General features: G+C 41.0%; 1 protein-coding gene across 2 annotated transcripts in view; it reads right to left on the bottom strand.

Annotated features, from left to right (window-relative positions):
- chn2 (chimerin 2) overlaps positions 1-22,319 on the bottom strand; it is a 367,748-nt gene that overhangs the window by 169,158 nt on the left and 176,271 nt on the right. Inside the window, exon 2 of one of the 2 annotated variants that reach the window (XM_072575033.1) lies at positions 2,449-2,487. In XM_072575033.1, the coding sequence (XP_072431134.1) occupies positions 2,449-2,487 (39 nt within the window). Of the gene's footprint in view, positions 1-11; positions 20-2,448; positions 2,488-22,319 lie in introns of those variants that run through there. The other variant, XM_072575036.1, reaches the window with a different exon arrangement.

Genomic DNA, 22,319 nt, shown 5'->3' on the forward strand with positions numbered 1-22,319 from the left:
AGTAAGTTTGTCAAATAGGATTTCCTCTTGATGAAGCCTTGTTGACTCTTCTTGATCATGTTAAGTTTTTCTAATTGCTCTGCTATCACAGCCTTTATAATAGGCCCAAAATGTTTTCTCAACAACAGATTTTAAGCTAACTGGCCTATAGCCACATGTTTTTTCTTGTTTCCCTCCCTTTTGAAATAAAGGTGTTATATTGGTGGTTTTCTAATCCTCTGGAACTATTCCAGGATCTAAGCATTCCTGCAAGTTTATTACTAGCATACCCTTATTTCTGTAACCACTTCCTTTAATGTTCTAAGATGTATCCCAACACTTAGGGCATACAGTGGCTCAGTGGTTAGCCCTGCTGGCTTACAGTACCAGGGACCCAGGTTCAATTCCAGCCTTGGGACTGTCAATCGAAACCTGCATCTCAATTCTAAGTAACTAAAGACTTAATAGCAATCTAGGTTTGTTCGATACATCACACTAGGTATGACGCTTTGATCTTTTATTATAAATTTTATGCCCTATGATCCTGCCCCACTAGTTACCTGACGAAGGAGCAGCACTCCAAAAGGTTGTACTTTCAAATAAACCTGTTGGATTATAACCTGGTGTTGTGTGATTTTTAACTTTGGAGTTTACATATTCTCTGTGTCTGCGTGGGTTTCCTCTAGGTGCCTCTGGTTTCCTCTGACAGTCCAAAGGTGTGCAGGTCAGGTGGACTGGCCATTCAAAATTGCCCAGTGTCCAGGAATGTGTAGGTCAGAAGGATTAGCCATGGGAAATGCAAAGGAGTCTGGGAGGGATGCTGCTCGGATGGTGGGTGCATACCCAATGGGCCGAATGGATTGCTTCCACACTGTAGGATTGGAGGGTACTATGATTCGACTATCATCCCAGGGGACATATTGGTCTTTATCCCATTTGTTTCCCATCACTATTTCCCTCTCGTGATAAATTATTATATTTAATTCCTCTGTTCCTTTTGCCCACTACATATTTAGTAATTAGGGGATGTTATCAATGTCTTTTACTGTGAAAACTGAAGCAAAGTATTTATTCAACTCTTCTGCCATTTCCTGGTTTCTCTATTACTATTTCTTCAGCTCATTCTCCAAGAGGCTAACATTCACTTTGGCTTCTCTGTTCCTTTATGGAGATTTAAAGAAGCTCTTGCTGTCTGTTTTCATATTACTCAGATGTTTATTCTTTCCCATTTTATTGCTTCCCTGGTTGTGTTTGTTGGTTTTTAAAACGTTTCAAATCTTCAGGCTTACTTCTTACCTTTGCCATATTGTATTTTTTTTTCTCTTTCAAGCCACTGAATTTGTGTTTTCATAATAAACTCAATGTAACATCTGTCCCAAAGCAAAGCAATTTGCTGTAGAATTGAAGAGGAATTCACTGGTGAATAACAGGGTAGGAATTAGGGAGCAACGATGGAATACGAGAGGTGACAGAACACCGCCACAAACAAAGGAGCCTGTAAGACTGGTGGGAATGGTGCAGGTTGGATCATGAAGCTGGAGGGAACCATAGAGACAAAATAGAAATAAAACTACAGAAACTCCTCCTATTGAGTATTCTGTGAAAAATGATGTGAAGTGAAGAAGTAGGTGGTGTCAGCAGCTAATCAAGATGGCAACATTAACTGTGCTGGAAGTTGCAAGAGGATTGGTGGCTAATCCACAAGGTGGATTTCAAATATCAAGGGAGCTCATGTAACAAACTGCTTTTGCTAGCAACTGGTAATGGTCACAGAATTGCCTGCCTCTGTTCACCTATATTTCCTTGCATTGGATGGATTCAAACATGACACCAGTTTTCATATTATCCCCTTGTCCAAATCATAGTTTTCCCACTGGTCAGAAATGTGAAGTCTTGATTATGATTTTTGAAAGATGTTTTTGCATGATTTTGCATTTGGACCGAGAGTCATTTAGATAAATTAACAAGAAGGTGCTAAAAATGTATTGATTCCCCCTTCACACCAGGAATCATTGTCACAAGGATGAATAGACCACAACTCATTGTAATGATGAGAGTGTAGAAATGAAGAAGGATAAATTAAATAAAATTAAAGACAGTTGCTAATTTTAATTACTTCCATTTTATTGCCAGAACTCTGAAGTTGCCCAGTGATACAAATGTAATGAAATCAGACCAGCAGCAGCCTTCTATTATGAATAATGTTGAAGTATAAATGGAGCATTACATTACCAAAACACCATTTCAGAAGAATTAATGGTCTTCTTACTGTCAAGCACATCTGTTAAATTTTCCTTAAGGACTTAATTAAAAGTAAAATTAAAGCCTACAACGCTAATCTGACATTAAAATGGTGGGGAAAATAATCAAATTGCTGATGCTATGTTAGTATGGATTAACATCAACGCATTGTTATAGCTTACTTCTGTATAGAAATTTGTATATGTTTCATGCAGATTCTAAACTTACAATAGGATTTCCATATCGGTGGTTGATACTCTTCAGCATCTAGAAAACAAGAAAGAAAGATTTGCTTGTTAAAAAGGTTAAAACACATTTTCTTCAAAATTCTCTGATTCCCTCATTACTTGTAAACCATATGCTTTATGCAAATATGCAATTTATATGCATTTCAAATATACTCCAGCACCAAAAGCTAGGAGGACCCTCTGTGAAATCATCAAAATATATGAATATTTATAAGTATCCTACCAGGTAGATTAGCATTTTGTTAAAAATAGTATTTGATAGTACGATCAAAACGATACAAGAATAAAGTCAGAGTAGCAGGTGGATAAATGAGTTTAAGTTTTGCTATGATAAGAAACAAAATCTTAAGTTTAGTAAATGTCTTGACAGTATACTTTGCTTACATCTCTATACTGGTAATATAATTGAAACTACAACTGTATGTCATTTTAAGCTGACTCACTCTTGACAATCAAATTGAGATGATTCTCATCTTGTGCACAAGCACAATCATAATTTATTTTTAATCAACTTGTTTGGTCATGTCATGTCATACCTCTAGAGCAAGTGGAACTTGAACCCAGATATTCTGAGTAAAGATAGGGATGCTACCACTGTATAATGAGGTGCCTGCTTTTGGAAAATGTGTAAACAGATGCTTGGAAATATGGTACATTGGCTAGTATAGACACTGAAGCTACAGAGCTTGGCATTATTAGCACAGAAAATGAATCATATGGGCTCACTGGCCGCTGATGTGGAGCAGAATTTCAGGTTTGCTCCTGGTGGTATGCATTTCCTGACGACAGCCTGCAAACCAGAATTAAGGTTTATGTTGTCCTTTGCAGAACCACAGGTATCTTCATATAATAGAACCTGCAGCAAGTTGTAAGACTACAGTTTCTGTCCAGCACAGAGTTCACTTGGACCATGTCCAGGACTTATGTGCAAAGCTGCATCTTTGACTCACATCCTCTCCAGTTTTTCAAAAAAAATTTGTTCACAGTATGTGGGTGTTGCTGGCTAACTCCCAGTGGCGGATATGGAAGTGTTTATTTAGCTTTGAGAAGAAAAAGTGAAGTGTATTTTATCTTAATCTCAGTCACTTCTATGCTTTCATAGGCTCAGAATGCAGTTACACCACCAGGATGCATTCAAGTTTCTCTTACACATCATGTATAAATTCTCATAGTTCACAGATATATAAATGAAAAAGAAATAAATTTGAAAATTTGTCAATCTTTATAGGTTTCTTTAACAGTCCATGTGAAATGTAATACCAAGCAAAGCAATACCTACATTTCTGGTTTTAAATTGTTTATCATTAAAACACAGGTAAATTGAAGCAGTAGGTGTTCAGCACCTTGAGCCTGTTCCAGCACTCTCAACCATAGTTAATCATCCACCTCAAAGCCATGTTCTTGTGCTATCCCCATATCCCTCAATGTCATTACTAACTAGAAATCTTATCCATCTTTAATACCTGAACATCCACAGCCCTCTTGCACCAGAGACTTCGAAGATTCACCACCCACCAAGAAAAGAAATTCATCCTTAGTTCAGTCCTAAATGGTTTGCCATTTATTCTGAGACTATGCCTTGGTTCTAGACCCCCACGCCAGGGAAAACTCCTTTCTGCATACACTCAGTCCATCCCTTTCAGTAAGAACAAAGAAGACGGTACAAGAGGGGGAGGTGTGGGCTGAGGTTGGAAACAGAAAAGGAGAGATCACCCTGTTAGGAGTTTTCTACTGGCTTCCGAATAGTTCCAGGGATGTAGAAGAAACGATAGCAAAGATTATTCTGGATAGGAGCGAGAGTAACATGGTAGTTGTTAAGGGGGACTTTAACTTTCCAAATATTGTCTGGAAATACAATAGTTTGAGTACTTTAGATGGGTCAGTTTTTGTCCAATGTGTGCAGAAGGGGAATAATTACCCCACCCATCCTTTGGTATATCCTAACTTAGAAATTGAAAATGCACAACTCAACCGCCAACCATAGTTTAAACCAAATTATTGTCAATACAGGAAAAAAGAAAAATAAAGCTCCAACCGGACCTCCTCTGTTTCTTTTACAGAATGATAAACATATACCCAAACAACACGATTTATACATACTACAATTATTCAAAATAGGTTAGCTTGTCCACAAAGTCTCTTGCCTTCTCTGATGTGTCAAAGAGATGTATGGATCCATAGAAGGTGAATTGAAGCATTGCCGGATACCTCAGGGAGTACCAAATCCCAAGCTCCTTCAGTCTTCTCTTGACACAGTCGTAAGATTTTCGTTTCTGGATCACCGCTGCTGACAAGTCCTGAAAGAACATTATCTTAGAGCCCTCATAAATTAGGGCCTTCAGATCCTTCCCCTGGACTCTGGAAGTCTCCATGACTCTCTCCTTAACTCAGTAATGATGGAACCACACTGGGAGAGGATGAGGACGTTGACCCGGACCCAATCTCCGTGCTGTGATCCGGTGAGCCCTCTCCATTTTCAATCCTCTCATGCCAGCTTCCAAGTCAAGGAATTTCGGCAGCCAGTCCTCAACAAATTCCGCAGGCCACTCACCTTCCTTACCCTCAGGGAGACCAAATGTCTTTTCTTCTGCCCCTGTTCTTAAGATCATCCACTTGGTCATGCAAGTTATGGACCTGCGTGACCAGGGCTTGGATCCTATCCTTGGATGAACTGGCATCAGCCTCCACCATTGTGACCCTGTGCTCCACCTCATCCGTCCTCTTCTCCAGGTCTCCCAGCTGCTGCTCATGCTTCTGCAGCATAAGAGAGATTGGAGCCTGCTTCTCTTCAATGTTTCCCCAGCATCTCACAAGATTTCGAGAGCTCGTTCACCAGGGCCTGGAAAGTAATAGACTCAGAGGATCCTACAAGCTGAACTGCAGACCTGGCTTCTGATGGTCCTCCTTCCTTTCTCAGTGTCTCTGGACAGCTTGAAACACAGGTAAGTTAATTTTCAGAAATTTCTTGGGACTCCACAATCTTTCCGGTGTCCCAAGACATCACGATGTCCTGGGTTGGGCGGGTTAAAGGTTCGTCCTGCTTGTACTATACAATGCAGAGCTCGGCAGTGCAATCTTCTCAGATCGCCGTCATCTTGGATTCCCCCCCCTACCCCCGAAGCTGGTATTGTTAGCCCACTGATATTAAGGTCTAAAGTCTCAGGATGAAGAACTCCATTTCTCACTTACTAGTCTTCTGACACTATCCATTTCTCTTTGAAATTCAACGTTTAGATATTAGTCCCTACTGCTTCCTCGCCACTTCTGGATGGTTTTTAATGAACCTGTTCAAAGACTTAATTACACATTTCTGGACCCAGGCTTCCTGACCAGAGGTATGGATACTACCACTGTGACTCGAGACGCCTTCATGACAGTCACAACCCTAAACTTTGATCAGCCAAAATAGAAAAAGAAATAAAGCCTGCTTTATTAGAAAGGTCAATCAGATAGTGACCTAATAATTAGAAAGATCACTGGCTTTAATATTTTCAATGTGGGTGCTGGAAAAGCACAGCCGGTCAGGCAGCATCCAAAGAGCAGGAGAATTGACGTTTCGAGCAAAAGCTCTTCATCATTCCTGATGAAGAATGTATGCGCAAAACATTGATTTTTCAGCTCCTCAGATGCTGCCTGACCTGCTGTGCTTTTCCATCACCACACTTTTTGACTCTAATCTCCAGCATCTGCAGTCCTTACTTTCTCCTCCTTAATATTTTCTACGTCTTGCTGAAGGGATGTGATGGTAGGTGATAAATTGAACTGATGGCACAGAGTGTCTGGGTGAAGTTCTGTTTAAATCAGATATAGTGCACGAGAGAGCGTGGTACCATTAGTCAAACAAAGCTGTTAATCACATTGTGATGTGAAAATATCATAAGGTTGTTTGGATGACATTAAAACTGCAAGGAATTGCTTATGTGAGTAGCTTGAACAAATTGGCCTGAGGTCAAGGTTCATTAAAACTGAGAGATAAGCCTCTTTCTATTAAAACCAAGCAGTTGTCTTAATGATCAAAGGATTAAACTGACACATTTGTGATGTTTTGACCAGTGGTCAAACTGATCAATTTCTGTAGACTACATAGTGTCAAGGTTTGATTGCACAGTCTGCTGGCATGGAAAAGGAATACAAGTAAATATGTCTCAGAGTAACAGTTTGTTAGCTCGAGGACCAGAGTCCTCAGATCAGCACCTGGAGGTGAAGACAGAGTAGGCTGGTCACCCGTTTCAGTCCGATCCTCCAACAAGTCCACGTAAACTGATTCACTTCTGATTGCAGAAGAAGAGTTACACCCAAAGCATAGACTTCTCCAGCTCCTGATGATGCCAGGCTGGCTGCGTTCTTCCAGCCTCCTGCTTATCTAACTTTTGATTATAAGCATTCTATAGGTAAGCTTCCGGTGTCTTATTATTTTACAATGTCTTATACTGAAATTTGCTTTAATACATAACAACTGGGTACATACCATTGTTAGAACTGCCTCTCCTTTGATTACTCACACAACTGAACTGACTATTTGCACAGCTTTGAACAACCCCTGCATTGTTCTGACAAACACTTCTGAACTGGAACTATCAACTAAAACCTTGATCCTGAGGTAATCTCTCTCCTAACTTTTCTGAACAAGCTCCTTTCTCTAAGAAGAGTCTTTCACATCACATCTCCAATGTTAGTCAGGACTCCTGCGAACTGAAAACAAAGGCTTTCCAAGTTATTGGTTTCTCCCCCTGAAATAAATTCCTGATTTTTCGAAATGGAACTACATTCATTGATTGTCTGTATGGAGTTTGCACATTCTCCCCATTTCTGCGTGGGTTTCCATCGGATGCTCCAGTTTCCTCCCACAGTCAAAAGAGGTGCAAGTTGGGCAGACTGGTCCTGGTAAATTAACCTAGACATCCCTGAACAATATGGGTAAGTGTGTTAATCATGAGAAATTCAGGGTTACAGGGATAGGTTGGGGGGGATGGGTCTTGGGTGGGATGCTCTTCAGAGGGCTGGTGTGGACTTGCTGGGCCAAGAGACCTGTTTCCACACTGGAGGGATTCTATTTTGAATACTGAAGATGCTGGAAAGCAGAAGGAAGCAGAAGTGAGAGATAGAGAGAGATAGAGAGAGATAGAGAGAGATAGAGAGAGAGATAGAGAGAGAGATAGAGAGAGAGATAGAGAGAGAGATAGAGAGAGAGATAGAGAGAGAGATAGAGAGAGAGATAGAGAGACAGAGTTATGTTTTGAGTCCAGTATGACTCCTCTTCAGTCAGACAGGAATCTTGTGCCATGTTGTAAAGTCCCATCCTCTTCTCCTTTTTCATTTCCTCATCCCATCATTTTCTATTGGGTACTTGAAATCCCCATGCATCAGGAAAAATCATAAGCAGTCGAACCAAATACCTAAACAACATGTCATGCAACAGCAGGCTAGAACAATGACACAAGCAAATTTTGAGACAACCAGTGCAGACAATGGATGCTACGAGAGTTTCTCAAATAATTCCTACTTCAGAACCTTAGTTATTAACATCCATTTGCTCATTTAGTTACCAGACTTCAAATTCATCTGAATCAAACAGATGCTTTCACACTACATTAGCACTTAAAATGTGAGGAGACCATAGGAACAGAATTTGATCATTCAACCTATTGATTCTGCTCCACCATTCAGTCATGGCCAATATGTTTTTCAATCCCGTCTCCCGTAACCTTTGACCCTTTACTGTCAAGAACCTATCTATGTCTTAAATTCATTTAATGACTTAGCCTCCATAGTCGTCTGCGACTATGAGTTCCACAGATTAACCTCCATTTGGCTGAAGAGATTCCTCAAGTCAGTTCTAAAGGGTTGTTGATCCACTTGGAGACTGTGCCCTCAGGTCCTCGTCTCTCCTACTAGTAAAAGTATCTTTTCCATGCCCACTCTATACAGACCACACATAATTCCGTAAGTTTCAACTGACCTCCCTCTCATCCTTATAAACTTCATTCAGTACAGTCTCAGAATGTGACCCTTCATCCCTAAGATCGTTATTATAAACATCCTCTGAACTCTCTCCAACACTAGCACATTTTTCCTTAGATATGGGGCCCAAAACTGCTCACAATATACCAAAAGCAGTCTGACCAAAGCCCTATACAGCTATGGCAATACACCTCTGCTCCTGTATTTTTGTCCCCTTGAAATCAATGCTAAAAATACATTAGTCTTCCTAACTGCCAACTGAACCTACATGTTAAGCTTATGAGAATCCTGAACTCTGACTCCTAAGTCTCTGTGCTTCAGATTTCTGAACCCTTCCCCATGTAGAAGTTAGTCTACACCTCGTCTTCCTACCAAAGTGCATAACCTCACACTTCCCCACATTGTGTTCCATCTGTCATACCTTTAGCCACTCTCCTAGTGTGTTGAAGTCCTCCTGCAGTCTCCTCACTGCATTAACATGACCTGTTGCCCCAGCTATCTTTGTCACCTGCAAATTTAGCAACAGTGCCCTCAGTTACTTCGTCCATATCGTTATTATATAACGTGAATAGCCGTGGTCTGAGTGTAGTGTTTGGGCTTGATGCCAATGAAGTGAAGTTGCGACATTCTTAACAGGTGTGTTATTCAGTTTTGTTATGGAATCAGTTTGCACATTCATACCTAAATTATATTACAAATATTTTAAACAGAGGACCGATTCAGCGTAATTAGCACATACATTCTATGATTCTTCCATCAGATTTAACACAGCTTTATCTCTGGTTAGTGATATCCTTGTACTATCATGACAGAAGAGATGTCAATGTTCACATACTTATCTCTCTGTGAAACAGATCAAGGAATCAGTTTTAATTGCACACAACATACGTTAGGTACCATTTTAAGACAAGTTGAAAATATATAATATGTCTAAGTTTCTTACAGCAGACATCATTTGAACAAAAGCTTCTGTAATTCTAACACATCCTTAATTTGCTTCTAGTGTAAATGATCATTGTTATAACATATTACAGATCTTACAGTTGTGCATACTTTTCACCATTATGAACTTGTATATCCATACTGCCTCCAAAATATTGCAAGTTTTGCTAATTAATTATGAATAATTACAGGAGGTCGTCAAAGCATTGACTTTAAAATGGATGGAATTACGGTGGTACACCATGCGAGATGCATTCCCCATCCTCTAACACAGCTTCATCTGTGATCTTCTGAATCAACAGAATTTGAAACCGTTGCAGTTGTAGTGCAACATTTCTTCTTAAATATAGTAATCTAACCTGCAGATACATTAAAATGTTGCACATATTTCACTGTATATTTTAATAAACGAAACTGGCATTTCCTCTTGTTGCACCTATCTTCAGAGATTAAAGGTGTTTCTCCCAATTTAGTTTTCAACTTTTCCTAATTGCTGAACTGACCAGATATATCAAACATAGAAATGTTAAATCTTGTATTTTCCCATCTAGTTATCTGCTTTATCCTATAAACAGATAGCATGTGCAAATAAATTCCTACTCAATAAGATCAAACAATTCTTTATGGCATTTAGCTCAATGTGATGTAGATGATAAGTACAAATATTAAAGCTACTGAAAACCATAAAACACTAATGCAACCCTATACTAAACCAAAAATGACTCTTTATTTGTGCTTGGGTAACCAGTCATTAACACTTCTTCACATCATTTTCGTTCTCCAACATCCAATATTAAACATGCCCAAAAACAATTTCATTTTTCTTCACCATTCTCTACCCTTTTATCAATTTAAATACTTCAGGGCCTTTAAAAAAAAACGTTCAACCGTCAATGCTTCCATTTCAATATTCAGCTCTATCCCTCCACTGTGAAGCTGGTAGCAAGACTTATAAAAATAAATTCAGAGGTGGTGAAATGACTTCTAAAGCTGATTTTTCAACCAATGAAGAACACAGACTCAGCAAATTCATTTGATAGCAGTTTAATGATATGTAAAATCACTAATTGGTTATGAAGGCACACAACAATTGAACATGTGTCCTCCAGCGCATGAATTATGAATTAGCTCATCTACAGTATTCAATATTAATAGTCTTGGGAAGAAGTCCATTGAATTCAACTAAAAAGGTCAATTCAATTTGATCAGCTGATTAATAATATTTTTCCTTTGCGTAGGAAACGTGCAACATATTTACACACAAACATTTGATCTTTACATCTCACTATTTTGATTCTCTTATGGTTGAAACAAACGCAGATTACTGCAGGTAAAAATTTGAGAACTGCAGAGAAAAGCAAGCTGCATAATTGGAATAGTCTTTTGGAAAACTTGTAAATCAACTAATCTAGTCCTGATCTAGAATTCTTCAAAATGTTTCAGCAAGGTAGAAACTTGGCTTTAGCTCCTCTGTGATAAGTAATAAACCACTTTCACGACAACACCACAATAGATTAGAACAGGTCTACCCAGGAGTAGACTATACATTCTATGGAGGCTTCTGACTATCTATTATGATCATAGCTGATTGTGGGCTTCGACTCCACCATCTTGCCCATTCCCCCAAGTCACCAAATACCTTCCATCACAGCCTTACATATTTATATTAAAAATTCACAACACTGAGTCGGGCAAGCATCAGTGCAAGGCATAAACTTGAAGTAATACCTAAAGTGGAGAAGATCATATTAAATAAAAATGCTCATCTACTTTTAACTGATTTTTCAGCAAGTTAAATTAGCCATGTAATTACGGTGGCTACAAGAGCAGGTTAGAATCTAGGGATCCTGTGGTGAGTAACTCACCTCCTCATTACCCAAAGCCAGTGCACCATCGACAAAACAGAAGTCAGGACTGTGATGGAATACTCCTTGCTTGCCTGAATGGGTGCAGCACTCAAGAAGCTTGACGCCATTCAAGACAAAGCAGCCTGCTTGATTGGCACCACATACACAAGCAGCCAATCCCTCCACCATCGATGCTCAATCACAAATACACTGCAGAAATTTGCCAAAAGATCCTGAGACAGCATCTTCCAAATTCACAACCACTTTCACCTCGAAAGACAAGAACAGCAGATATATGGGAACGTCACCTCCTGAAAAGATCCCCTCCAAGTTGCTCGCCATCCTGACTTGAAAAATATATCGTCATTCCTTCGTTATGGTTGGGTTAAAATTGTGAAACCCCATCCCTCACATCACTGAGAGTCTACCTACAGCACACTAGGGGCAACCTACCCATTGACGGAGTGCAGCAATTCAACACACTGCTCACCATCTTCTCAAGGGCAACTAGGAATGGGCAATAGATGCTGGCCAGCCAGCGATGCCTACGTCCTCTAAGTATTTTACAAGCTGATTAAGTGCACAACTTATATGTGCGGCACTGATTCTAACCTTAGCCCTATCACTTTAAATGTAATTTAAGCAGTGGCTCCTCAGTCTGGGTAATTCAGTTTAGGCTCAGCTACTCATTAGAACAGATGACACTTAAAACTTTGGCTTCAAAATCTGTTTTGTGGAAAGATGGCATAGTTTTCACGAAATATAAAAACAACACCCATCTTTACAGACAAAGAGTCAACAGTTATTAAACAAAAACACTGAAGATGCTGGAAATCAAATGAAAACAGAAATAGATGGAGAAACTCAGCAGTCTGGCAACTTCTGTGAACAGGAAGCAGAATCGACATTTTGGGTCCAGTGACCTTTCTTCAGATCATTCAGGCTAGAATCAAATAGATGATCGATATTGTACACCGTGAGGGATTTGAACCATACTACAAGTCAATCCTATAACTTCTCTCAGGCAAACACTGATGCTTTTGACATCAGTGGTTATTTTCTTGAAATTGAAGTCTTTGCCAAAATGAGCCGATTGACAATATTCCAGTTAATGGAAGACATACAAAGCAACAACAAAAGTAACTGCACAATACTGGTTCACTCTATGTACTGTGTCTGTTTCTCATCAACTGGAAATGACCAATATTCTAGTTCCTTCAAACTTTGCACAAAGGGACCCCAAAGTTCACAGCCTATGTTATGGGTTAGCCTTCAGAGTGTCACAAGTGTTCTACAGCTAATTAATGTATGACAGCCATTTTACACACAGTAGGGGTGAGCAAACAGCAAAGTATTTATAACCAGGAACACCTATTTTCATCTCTCTTCTCACCTGGTCTTTTATTCGGAATAGTTTTGTGGAGGATCTTTGATCATTGACCAGAAATTGAAATGAACCAGCTACATAGTTTCCAAATTAGATGCTAAATCAGAAGCTGAATAAGTGAATACATGTCTCTGTATAACTAAGAGTACAGCTCATGACATTATAGCTCTCTAAAGTTTAATAGAAGTAATGGATACTTTTGAAGAATTATGAAAGCCCTTAGCAATTTTTTCTTTATTAACAGAATAAGTGAGATCATTGAAAGAGCAAGATTTAACAGAGGAGTTCAACATCAACAATAACTTGCCAACAATAATTTGATTTCCCTCCAGATTAGTAGAAAAATACAACTACGCTGATTTAATGTCAGAGTTCATAAGAAACAGTTGTCAGAACGCTGATGAGTCTTTGTCAGATTAATTCCAGTCAAAATAGGATTTGACTCTAGAGAAAGCCATAATGATGAGTGAAGCTGGTCTGGAATCAGCACAGATTAATTCTAAAGGAAGAAAATCAATATTATCACAGAGGATCATTCAAGATCAGTCAGTCTTACGTTACAAAACCACAAGAGACAGAAATGCAAAACTTGCGCCCACACCTCCCCCCTCCCCTCCCTCCAAGGCCCCAATGGATCCTTCCATATCCATCGCAAATTCACCTGCACCTCCACACACATCATTTACTGTATCCGCTGGACCCGATGTGGTCTCCTCTACATTTGGGAGACAGGCCGTCTACTTGCAGAACGTTTCAGAGAACACCTCTGGGACACCCGCACCAACCAACCCAACCACCCCGTGGCTGAACACTTTAACTCCCCCTCCCACTCCGCCAAGGACATGCAGGTCCTTGGACTCCTCCATCGCCAGACACTGACCACACGACACCTGGAGGAAGAGCACCTCATCTTCCACTTCGGAACCCTCCAACCACGCGGGATGAATGCAGATTTCTCCAGCTTCCTCATTTCCCCTCCCCCCACCTTATCTCAGTCCCAACCCTCTGATTCAGCACCGCCGTCTTGACCTGCAATCTTCTTCCTGACCTCTCCACCCCCATTCCCTCTCCGGCCTATCACCCTCACCTCCTTCCACCTATCGTATTCCCAGCGCCCCCTCCCCCAAAATTCCTCCCCGCCCCCCCCACCCTTTATTTCAGCCCGCTTGGCATACCAGCCTCATTCCTGAAGAAGGGCTTATATCCAAAACGTCGATTCTTCTGCTCCTCGGATGCTGCCTGGCCTGCTGGGTTTTCCAGCACTTCATTTTTCAACTCAAGAGACAGAAGTAACCAGTATAGAGAGTAGCAGCACAGATTGGTGCACAGATTGGTGCACAGATCTTCCCCCATTGGTGCTGTGGAGCAAGGAAACCTGACAGGCACAGGTAGTGTCCAGCGATCAAAAAAGGAATGCTTTATTAAAAATACAATAAGTCAATTTCAGAACATGTGCCAAAGCAAATAAATTGCTTCCCAAACAAAGAACAGTCTACAATAGAAGAAAATCTTACAAGGAATACGTGATCCAGACCAAGTCTTTTCAAAAGTAGATATTTATCCCAAAGGACATCTCACTAATTTCAGGCTTCACTCAGCATCGAGTTATTATATTAACAGACAGTGAACAATTGTTGAAAATGCATGCTTATAGCTACTATTGGAACACACAGTCACTGGTTTTGGGGTGGCAGATACACAGAAAACCAAGCCATTCCACAGTATCCTAATTTGAAGTCATTTCAACACACGCAAATGTTTTTGGGAAATTAAACCAGTTACTCAAATTTTTGCTCCACTGACATGAGTGTCAGTAGAATTTTTGAGGCACATCATGTTAAATACTCAAGGATGGTGTGGAACCAACAGCAGAAGAATGGTTTTCAGAGGATTGAGGACACTGGGCCGGATGTTCCCAAGGAGTCATACGGACTGTCACTCCTGCCCTTTCATTTTATAAAAGGGAAGAAGGGAGCTCAGTATTTCTGACAGGAGACTGCACTTTGGATTGCCTCAGAAAAGCAGAGATGCAATTCCATTCTGACAGTTCTTCCATTATGCAGAACAATCAGAGGAAGGCAAAATACTGGTCCTTTTCACAGCAGTCAGCAGCTGCCATATTTAACAGTGCTGACAACCACAACGACAGTTGCTGTTAAATGGTAAACGCATAAAGTAAATGTGATGGTAGGGTGCTGGTAAGATACCAGATGGGGGCAGAGTTCGGATGCAGACAAGTATGGTGCCAGTAAGTAGGATGACAGATGGGTTGAGGATAGCGAGTCAGCTAAGCAGGGTTCTTAGGGGAGAATGCCAAGTGAAGAGTTAGGTGTGGTATATCAAATGAATAGCAGAATAGGCTGATAGATGAGTAGGGCGCCAAAGTGGCAAGCTCAGTAACACAACTTTTAAAGTAGGTCAAATAGATGGGAGAAGTCAGCTCTGGTGGGAAGGATAGATGGCCAGTCAGGTGATGGCAGAGTTGGGTCAGACCTGGTGGCAGACATGCCAGGGGAGTAGCAGTATAGATACCAGGAATGTTAGCGATTTGGGGGAGACCTATATAATAGCCCAACTTTTCCTCAGTAACTATTATACTTAATTTCATCAAAACCCTCTGAACTCTCCAACTTAGGTGCAGACATTTGGAGGGTTCCGAGTGTCGAGGAATTGTTTCTTGAAATCTTCAATTTTCTGGGCAATTCCTTCACATTATGCTAGGATGGGGTTTCCAAAACATCCCTTTGTGCAACTCCTATCTTAGTTGGGGTAACTAATGTTTGGTCAGTGGAAACTTCAGGCCAATAACACATTCACAGATGCTCTAGGCCATACAATGTCATCCTTTCCAACATTTCAACTACAGGCTTATGAGTAGAGCTCTTCCAGGAACGAGCAGATGGCTGTTGTAAACCAAATCTAATCTACATCATAGACATTACCAAATACAACAACTCTGTTGATGCAATTGAGAAAGGGCCTTACTCAGTTATATGGGCTTACAAGAGATTTTCAGACATCTATGGTAAGAAGTTGGTCAGAAAGACAGATAACAAATGTTGATCTCTATCCTAGATGAAAAAGAACATGCAAGCATGTCTTCATAAACCAAGAGATTTTAACTTTCCCCTAGGAGTTTTGTCGATGAAACAGTGGACTCTTGTATTGCAGTGTTAGTGTCCATAACCCTGAGCCAGGAGACCTGGGTTCAAGTTTCACCTGCTCCAGAATAATGTAATAGCATCTCCGAACAGGATGATTAGGAGATATCTATGCTGACTGGAAACCAGCAAACTGTGGATGCACCCTCCAGAAGACCAAACAATAACCTTAGCAGGTATGTTAGTGAGTTTGTTCACAAAATAGAGGCATAGACTCAGCCCATAGCAGCATGGTGGCCAGCAATTCATAATTACCTCACCTAAATACAACACGAGCATAAGGGAGAACAAAAATATCTTACTATTTGTCAGTATTTTGTCAAAGTTTGGCCAGACCAACAGCCCAGCAGGCTGTCTAAGATGATTTATTTTGAGCATGAACAGTATTTCACAACTTAAAAAACAAAATGCTGGAGAATCTCAGCAGGTCTGGCATCGAACAGAATTAACATTTTCAGTCCAGTACCTCGGATGCTGCCAGTCCTGCTGAGCTTCTCCAGGTGCTTTTGGTTTCTTTTCCAGATATCCAGCATCTGCAATAATTTGTTTAATCAAAACAAAAAAGGAGAAAACAAACTTTCAGAGTAAACTTGCAAGTAATAGAGGAGACTCGATTATCCGAATACCAATTATCCAAAAATCGGATTATCCGAAGAAGATCTCGAATTCCCGATAGAAACATTACATCAAAGACGTGTTTCCAGCAGTGATGCGTCTTTTGTTGACAGTGATTAAATAGGCACTCTCTTCAAACGACTGACCTCCCACCCTCTCTCTCCCCACACTTTCTCTGGAGTTCTATAGAGAGGTGTACACTAACCCTCCTCCCTTCCCATGAACAATGTCTCCAACATTGTCCTGTACAGGCCAAACATGGAACCTGTCAAAATTTGCAGTAAAATGTTGTGTGTGTGTGGCTGTGACTGTGTTTGCGCGCTATTTGGAGACTTATCCCACAGTCTTGTTGTTGGTGTGCAGTCTGGATGCCCTGGCAAGGGGCTGAGGAGGGGGGGGGGGCGGGGGGGAAGAGGGTGGGAGGTTGGCTGTGCTGGGGCACAGGGTTGGCTGAGTTGGGAGTGGGGAGGTGGGGTTGGACAAGGGCTCGTGCGCTTTGTGCTGGGGGAAGGGGGGGGGGGGTTAGCGGGAGATGGTGTTGGGGGCGGGGTCTCACATGCTGTCTGCTGCTGCAGTCTCCAAAACTCCGAACCCCAGAGGAAAGGCATTTAATCAATTTTCCGAATAATCCATTATCTGAACGGAATAGTGCCCGTCCATCACATTCGGATAATTGAGTTTCCACTGTATAAAGATAACAGCAAAACCTTCCTTCATTATTTAAAAAGGAAAACAGAAGCCCAAGTGAATATAAGCCCTTTAAGAATGAGTCTGAGGAAATAATAAAAGGAGAGCCAGAAATGGCAGGAGAGTAGAATAAATACTTTGCATCGGTCTTCACAATAGAAGGCATTAATAGCATCCCAGAGGAGATAAACATAAAGGGTATCACTACAGGAAAAAAATGATAGGAAACAAATGAGGTTAAAGACCGATAAGTCCCCTGGACCTGAAGGGATGCATAATAGGATATTAAAAGAAAATAGGCACTGCAGATAGTGGATGCACTGGTGGTAATCTTCCAGTTCTTAGATTCTGGGAAAGTCTCAGAGGATTGAAAAACTGCAACTGTAAAACCTTTACTTAGAAAGTGAGAGAGATAAAAACCTGGCCAGTTAGCTTAACTTTTGTAATTGGGTAACGGTTATAATAAAGATGTAAGAGCAAAGCATTTAGAAAAGCATAATATGATTAAGAAGAGTCAGCAGGACTTCATAAAGGGAAAATCATGCCTAACAAATTTACTGGAATTCTTTGAGGGGGGAACAAGCAGGAAAAAGGGGAAGCAGTAGCCGTAATATATTTGGGTTTCCAAGAGGTGTTAAGCGAAGTGCCATCCATTAGGGTACATAATAAGAGCCCATGGGTGTTGGAGGTTACATATTAGCAACAAAAGAAGTCTGGCTAACTATTAGAAGGTAGAATTGAAATAACGGGGACATTTTCATGGTGACAACCTATAACTAACGGTGTGCCATAGCGATTAGTGCTGCAGCCACAATTATTTACAATATACCTGTATATGAATGACTTGGATGAAGAAAGTAAATGTACTATAGCTAAGATTGCAAAATGTATGTGGGAAGGCAGGTGGTGAAGATGACAGCGTGCGGAGGGATATAAGCAGGTTAAGTGAGTCAAAAACCTGGTACAGAGGAACCTCAATTATCTGAACAAGATGGGTAGGTATTATTTCATTTGGATAATTGATTATTCTGTTAATTGATTCAATGCTTCTTCTCTGGGGCTCAGAGTTTTCTGTTAAGTCCGCTCCCCGTTCAGGAGAGGAGGCAGCAGCACACTGCGCACAAGCCCCCGCACCCCTCCAACCCCATCCAACACCACCCCGCCCGCGACCCCAACCCCATCCAACACCACCCCTGCCCAACCCCAACCCCATCCAACACTGCCCCAACATCCGCCCCAACCCCCAGCCGCGCCCCCAACCCTGTCCACTCCCCATCCGCTCCCGCCCCTCTCCCGGGCAGCCGGACTGGACACCAACAACAAGACTGCTGCTGCCGCCTTTTGGGGGTGGGGGGGGGGGGGAAGAGGGTGAGGGGGGAAAGAGGGTGAGGGGGGAAAGAGGGTGAGACTCCAAATATAGTGCACAAAAACACACACACAACCTTTTACTGCAAATTTTTAACTAGTTCCACATTTGCCCTGTACAGGAGAGATTATCTGGGGAAGGGGGGTTTAGGGTACACATCTGTGTAGAACCCCAGGTAAAACGTGGGGAGTGAGAGAGGGTGGGAGGTCAGTCATTTGGAGACGGTGCCCGGGCTCCCACCAGTCCAGGACTGTTCTCGGCAGCATTTCAGGAAGTAGAGTGCGCTTTTAATCACAATAAACAAAAGATGCGATCAGTGTTGGAAACAAGTCTTTGATGTGATGTTTCTATCAGGACCTTACAATCTCCTTCGGATAATCCGATATTCTGATAATTGATATTCGGATAATCGAGGTTCCTCTGTATGTGGACGATAGTGTGAGGAAATGTGAGGTAATGCACTTCAGGAGGAAAAATAGAGGTGGTGATTTTATTTTTACTTCTCCCATTCAGTGAATTTTAAGCAGCAATTGTACAGAGTTCCAGCCTATGAATGAATACAACTTTGCACTGGTTCAATCCATTTTATTTACCGTGACAATTATTCCTTCATTGGTCATATCAATGACTGAATTTTCCCAGGAGTTTTGGAGGTTTTGGTGGTGAATTTGTCCATCAACCCCATCTATTCTGATTGCTGATATTCAAAAACATTATTAGAGTCACAGAGACATACAGCACAGTAACAGACTCTTTGGTCTATGCTGACCAGATAGGCCCAACCTAACCTAGTCCCGTTTGTCAGCACTTGGCCCATATCCCTCCAAACCCTTTCTAATCATATGCCCATCCAGATGCCTTTTAAATGCTGTAATTGTACCAGCCTCCACCACTTCCTCTGGCAGATCATTCCATACAAACACCTACCACCCTCTGCGTGAAAAAATTGCCTCTTATGTCCTTTTTAAATCTTTTTTCCCCCTCTCACCCTAAACCTATACCCTCTAGTTCGGCACTCCACCACCCCAGGGAAAATACCTTGTCCATTTATCCTATCCATGCCCCTTGTAAATCTTATAAACCTCTATAACTCCTCAGCCTCTGACGCTCCAGGAAAAACAGCCCCAGCCTATTCAGCCTCTCCCTATAGCTCAAATCCTCCAACCCTGGCAACATCCTTGTAAATCTTTTCTGAACCCTTCCAAGTTCCACAACATCCTTCCTGTAGGAGTGAGACCAGACGTGCACACAATATTCTAAAAGTGGTCTAACCGATATCCTGTACAGCTGTAACATGACCTCCCAATTCCTATTCTCAAAGCTTTGACCAATAAAGGATAACATATCAAATGCTTTCTTCACTATCCTATATCCTATCTACCTGTGCCTCCACTTTCAAGTGTCTATAAACTTGTACTCCAAGGTTTCTTTATTCAACAACACTCCCCAGCACATTCCATTAAGTGTATAAGGCCTGCACTGATTTGCCTTTCCAAAACTTAATACCGAATATTTTTCTAACTTAAATGTCCGATACCTGTGCATGACAACAACTGAGGTACCAATGATTCCACATGTGAACTGGAAATTCTCACACTTCTCTTATCTGCAGCTCCAGTCTCCAATAGGCCCACCTGGTCAAAAATCCCATCACATCAAGCCGCAGACAATGACACAATGCAGGGTCAGGCCGCAGACATACTATCAATCATGCATGTTCTACAAGATAAACACTAAAGCTGCATCATTGGTGCTTGCTATGTTCATGCACCACACGTAACTAGGACACCACAATGCTGTAGTAACTCCTTCATTTGCTGCAGATTAAAGATATCCAGTGGGACACTATATACAATCATTCTTTAAATGTAATTTGAAATGTATTTATTAACTTAATACTTATATCTGTACCTTGAACAACACTACTTTCCACTTTCATCATTATGAAGCTTATGTAACACTACCTGTTTACAATTTCCTCCATAACAGTCCATGCTTCAACCAGTTATCAAATCAATATTTTATTTTTCTAAAGAATCCCATGGCCTTCATTTTAGTCACTGTAGGTAGTTTAGCAGGTGTCTCAGAATTGTCAGTTCAAGAACATTCACATTTGTAAGAAAATACACAACTTGAAAAAATTACTGGTGCACAGTACTTGTACAGGGAAAAGCATGTACGTCCTTTCTTACCTTCTAATAATTTGTTTCGCCAGCAACAACTGTCCATTTGTGTGTAAGAACAGAATATCTCATCTTCCCTGAGTAATTTTTTTTATTGTTCTCATATGCAAATAGCAAAACAATTCTAAGAACTAATGGAAAATATAAACAGCTGGGGGAGGTGTTTCTTTTCACTCCAATGGGATTTGTATGTTATTTTTCACTTCTTATGTTTAGAGTTATGAAGAAGGAAATTCACGTTAGGTGACTTCGATGAACATCTAATGGGAATCTTCTGCAGACTAAACACAGAAACTAAAAAGCAACAAAGGATAAACCAGTAAATGAACCAATGTAATGGATCAGCACTAACAATGAAAAAAATGGCAGCTATTTTCTGTTAGCCATCAGACAGAATAATATATAGGTGCAAAGAATGAAATTTCTTTGCTAATTTTATATGCAGTATCAGTACCAAATAATCTACTATCAGGCAGATAATTGAGCAAATATGGAGACAAATTCCTCATCACTACTCCAACAATGGACAATCGACAAGCAATTTTTTTCAGTACCTCAAATATAGGAGAATCATAAATTCAAATACATTCAAAACCAATCATGGATTTGCTCCACCAAGCACACCAGGGAAATCTTTCCCCAATCTATTTATCATAGACTCCCTACAGTGTGGAAACAGGCCCTTCGGCCCAACGAGTCCACATCAACTTTCCGAAGAGTAACCCACCCAGACCCATTCCCCTACCCTACTACTCTACTTCAAACCCCAAATAATGCATCTAACCTACACATCCCTGAACACTGCGGGTAACGTAGCTTGGCCAATTCACCTAATCTGCACATCCTTGGACTGTGGGAGGAAACAGGAGTACCCGGAGGGGTGTTAGGGAAATTAGTATCCCTAACTTGGTTTCCCAATTCAGAGTCAACCACATTGCCATGGGTCCAGAGTCACATGTAGGCCATCAGTGAAAGAGGTGGGTCTTTCCCAACAACTTTGTAGTCATCATTAGTCTCTTAATTTTTAATGAATTCCAATTCCACCATCTGTCATAACAGGATTTGAACCAGAGTCCCCAAAACAATACCTGGGTCTCTGGATTAATTATCTAACGATAACACAAGAACATCACCTCCCTGAATATAAGCTTGCAGATGTTGCTGTAGCATAATTGTATGTCTGCATTCCTTTGACATGCATAAATTTCCAATGATAAAACACTTATGGTTAGGATTATGCAATTGTAATGCGGAGGAACCATTATTATAATGACACAATCAACAGCAATTTCTGGTGTCAGAACATGTACAGTTAAGTATGGGAATTTGAGCACAGAGAAAAAAAACTCCACTTCCATCAATATGTATGTGTGATTTGCACTTCAGTCATCCTTTCTTGGGGAGAAAATATTTAACAGTTATGAACATTTAAAACCATCCAAACATATGTTACTCTTTGTGACTGACCAAAAAGTGAACTATAAAATTAGTGGGCAGCATGGTGGCACAGCAGTTAGCACTGCTGTCCCACAGTGCCAGAGACCCGGGTTCAATTCCCGCCTCAGGTGACTGTCTGTGTGGAGTTTGCACATTCTCCCAGTGTCTGCGTGGGTTTCCTCCGGGTGCTCCGGTTTCCTCCCACAGTCCAAAAATGTGTAGGTTAGGTGAATTGGCCATGCTAAATTGCCCGTAGTGTTAGGTG

The sequence above is a fragment of the Chiloscyllium punctatum genome, chromosome 8 (genome assembly GCF_047496795.1).
Source record: "Chiloscyllium punctatum isolate Juve2018m chromosome 8, sChiPun1.3, whole genome shotgun sequence".
Lineage (NCBI taxonomy): Eukaryota > Metazoa > Chordata > Chondrichthyes > Orectolobiformes > Hemiscylliidae > Chiloscyllium > Chiloscyllium punctatum.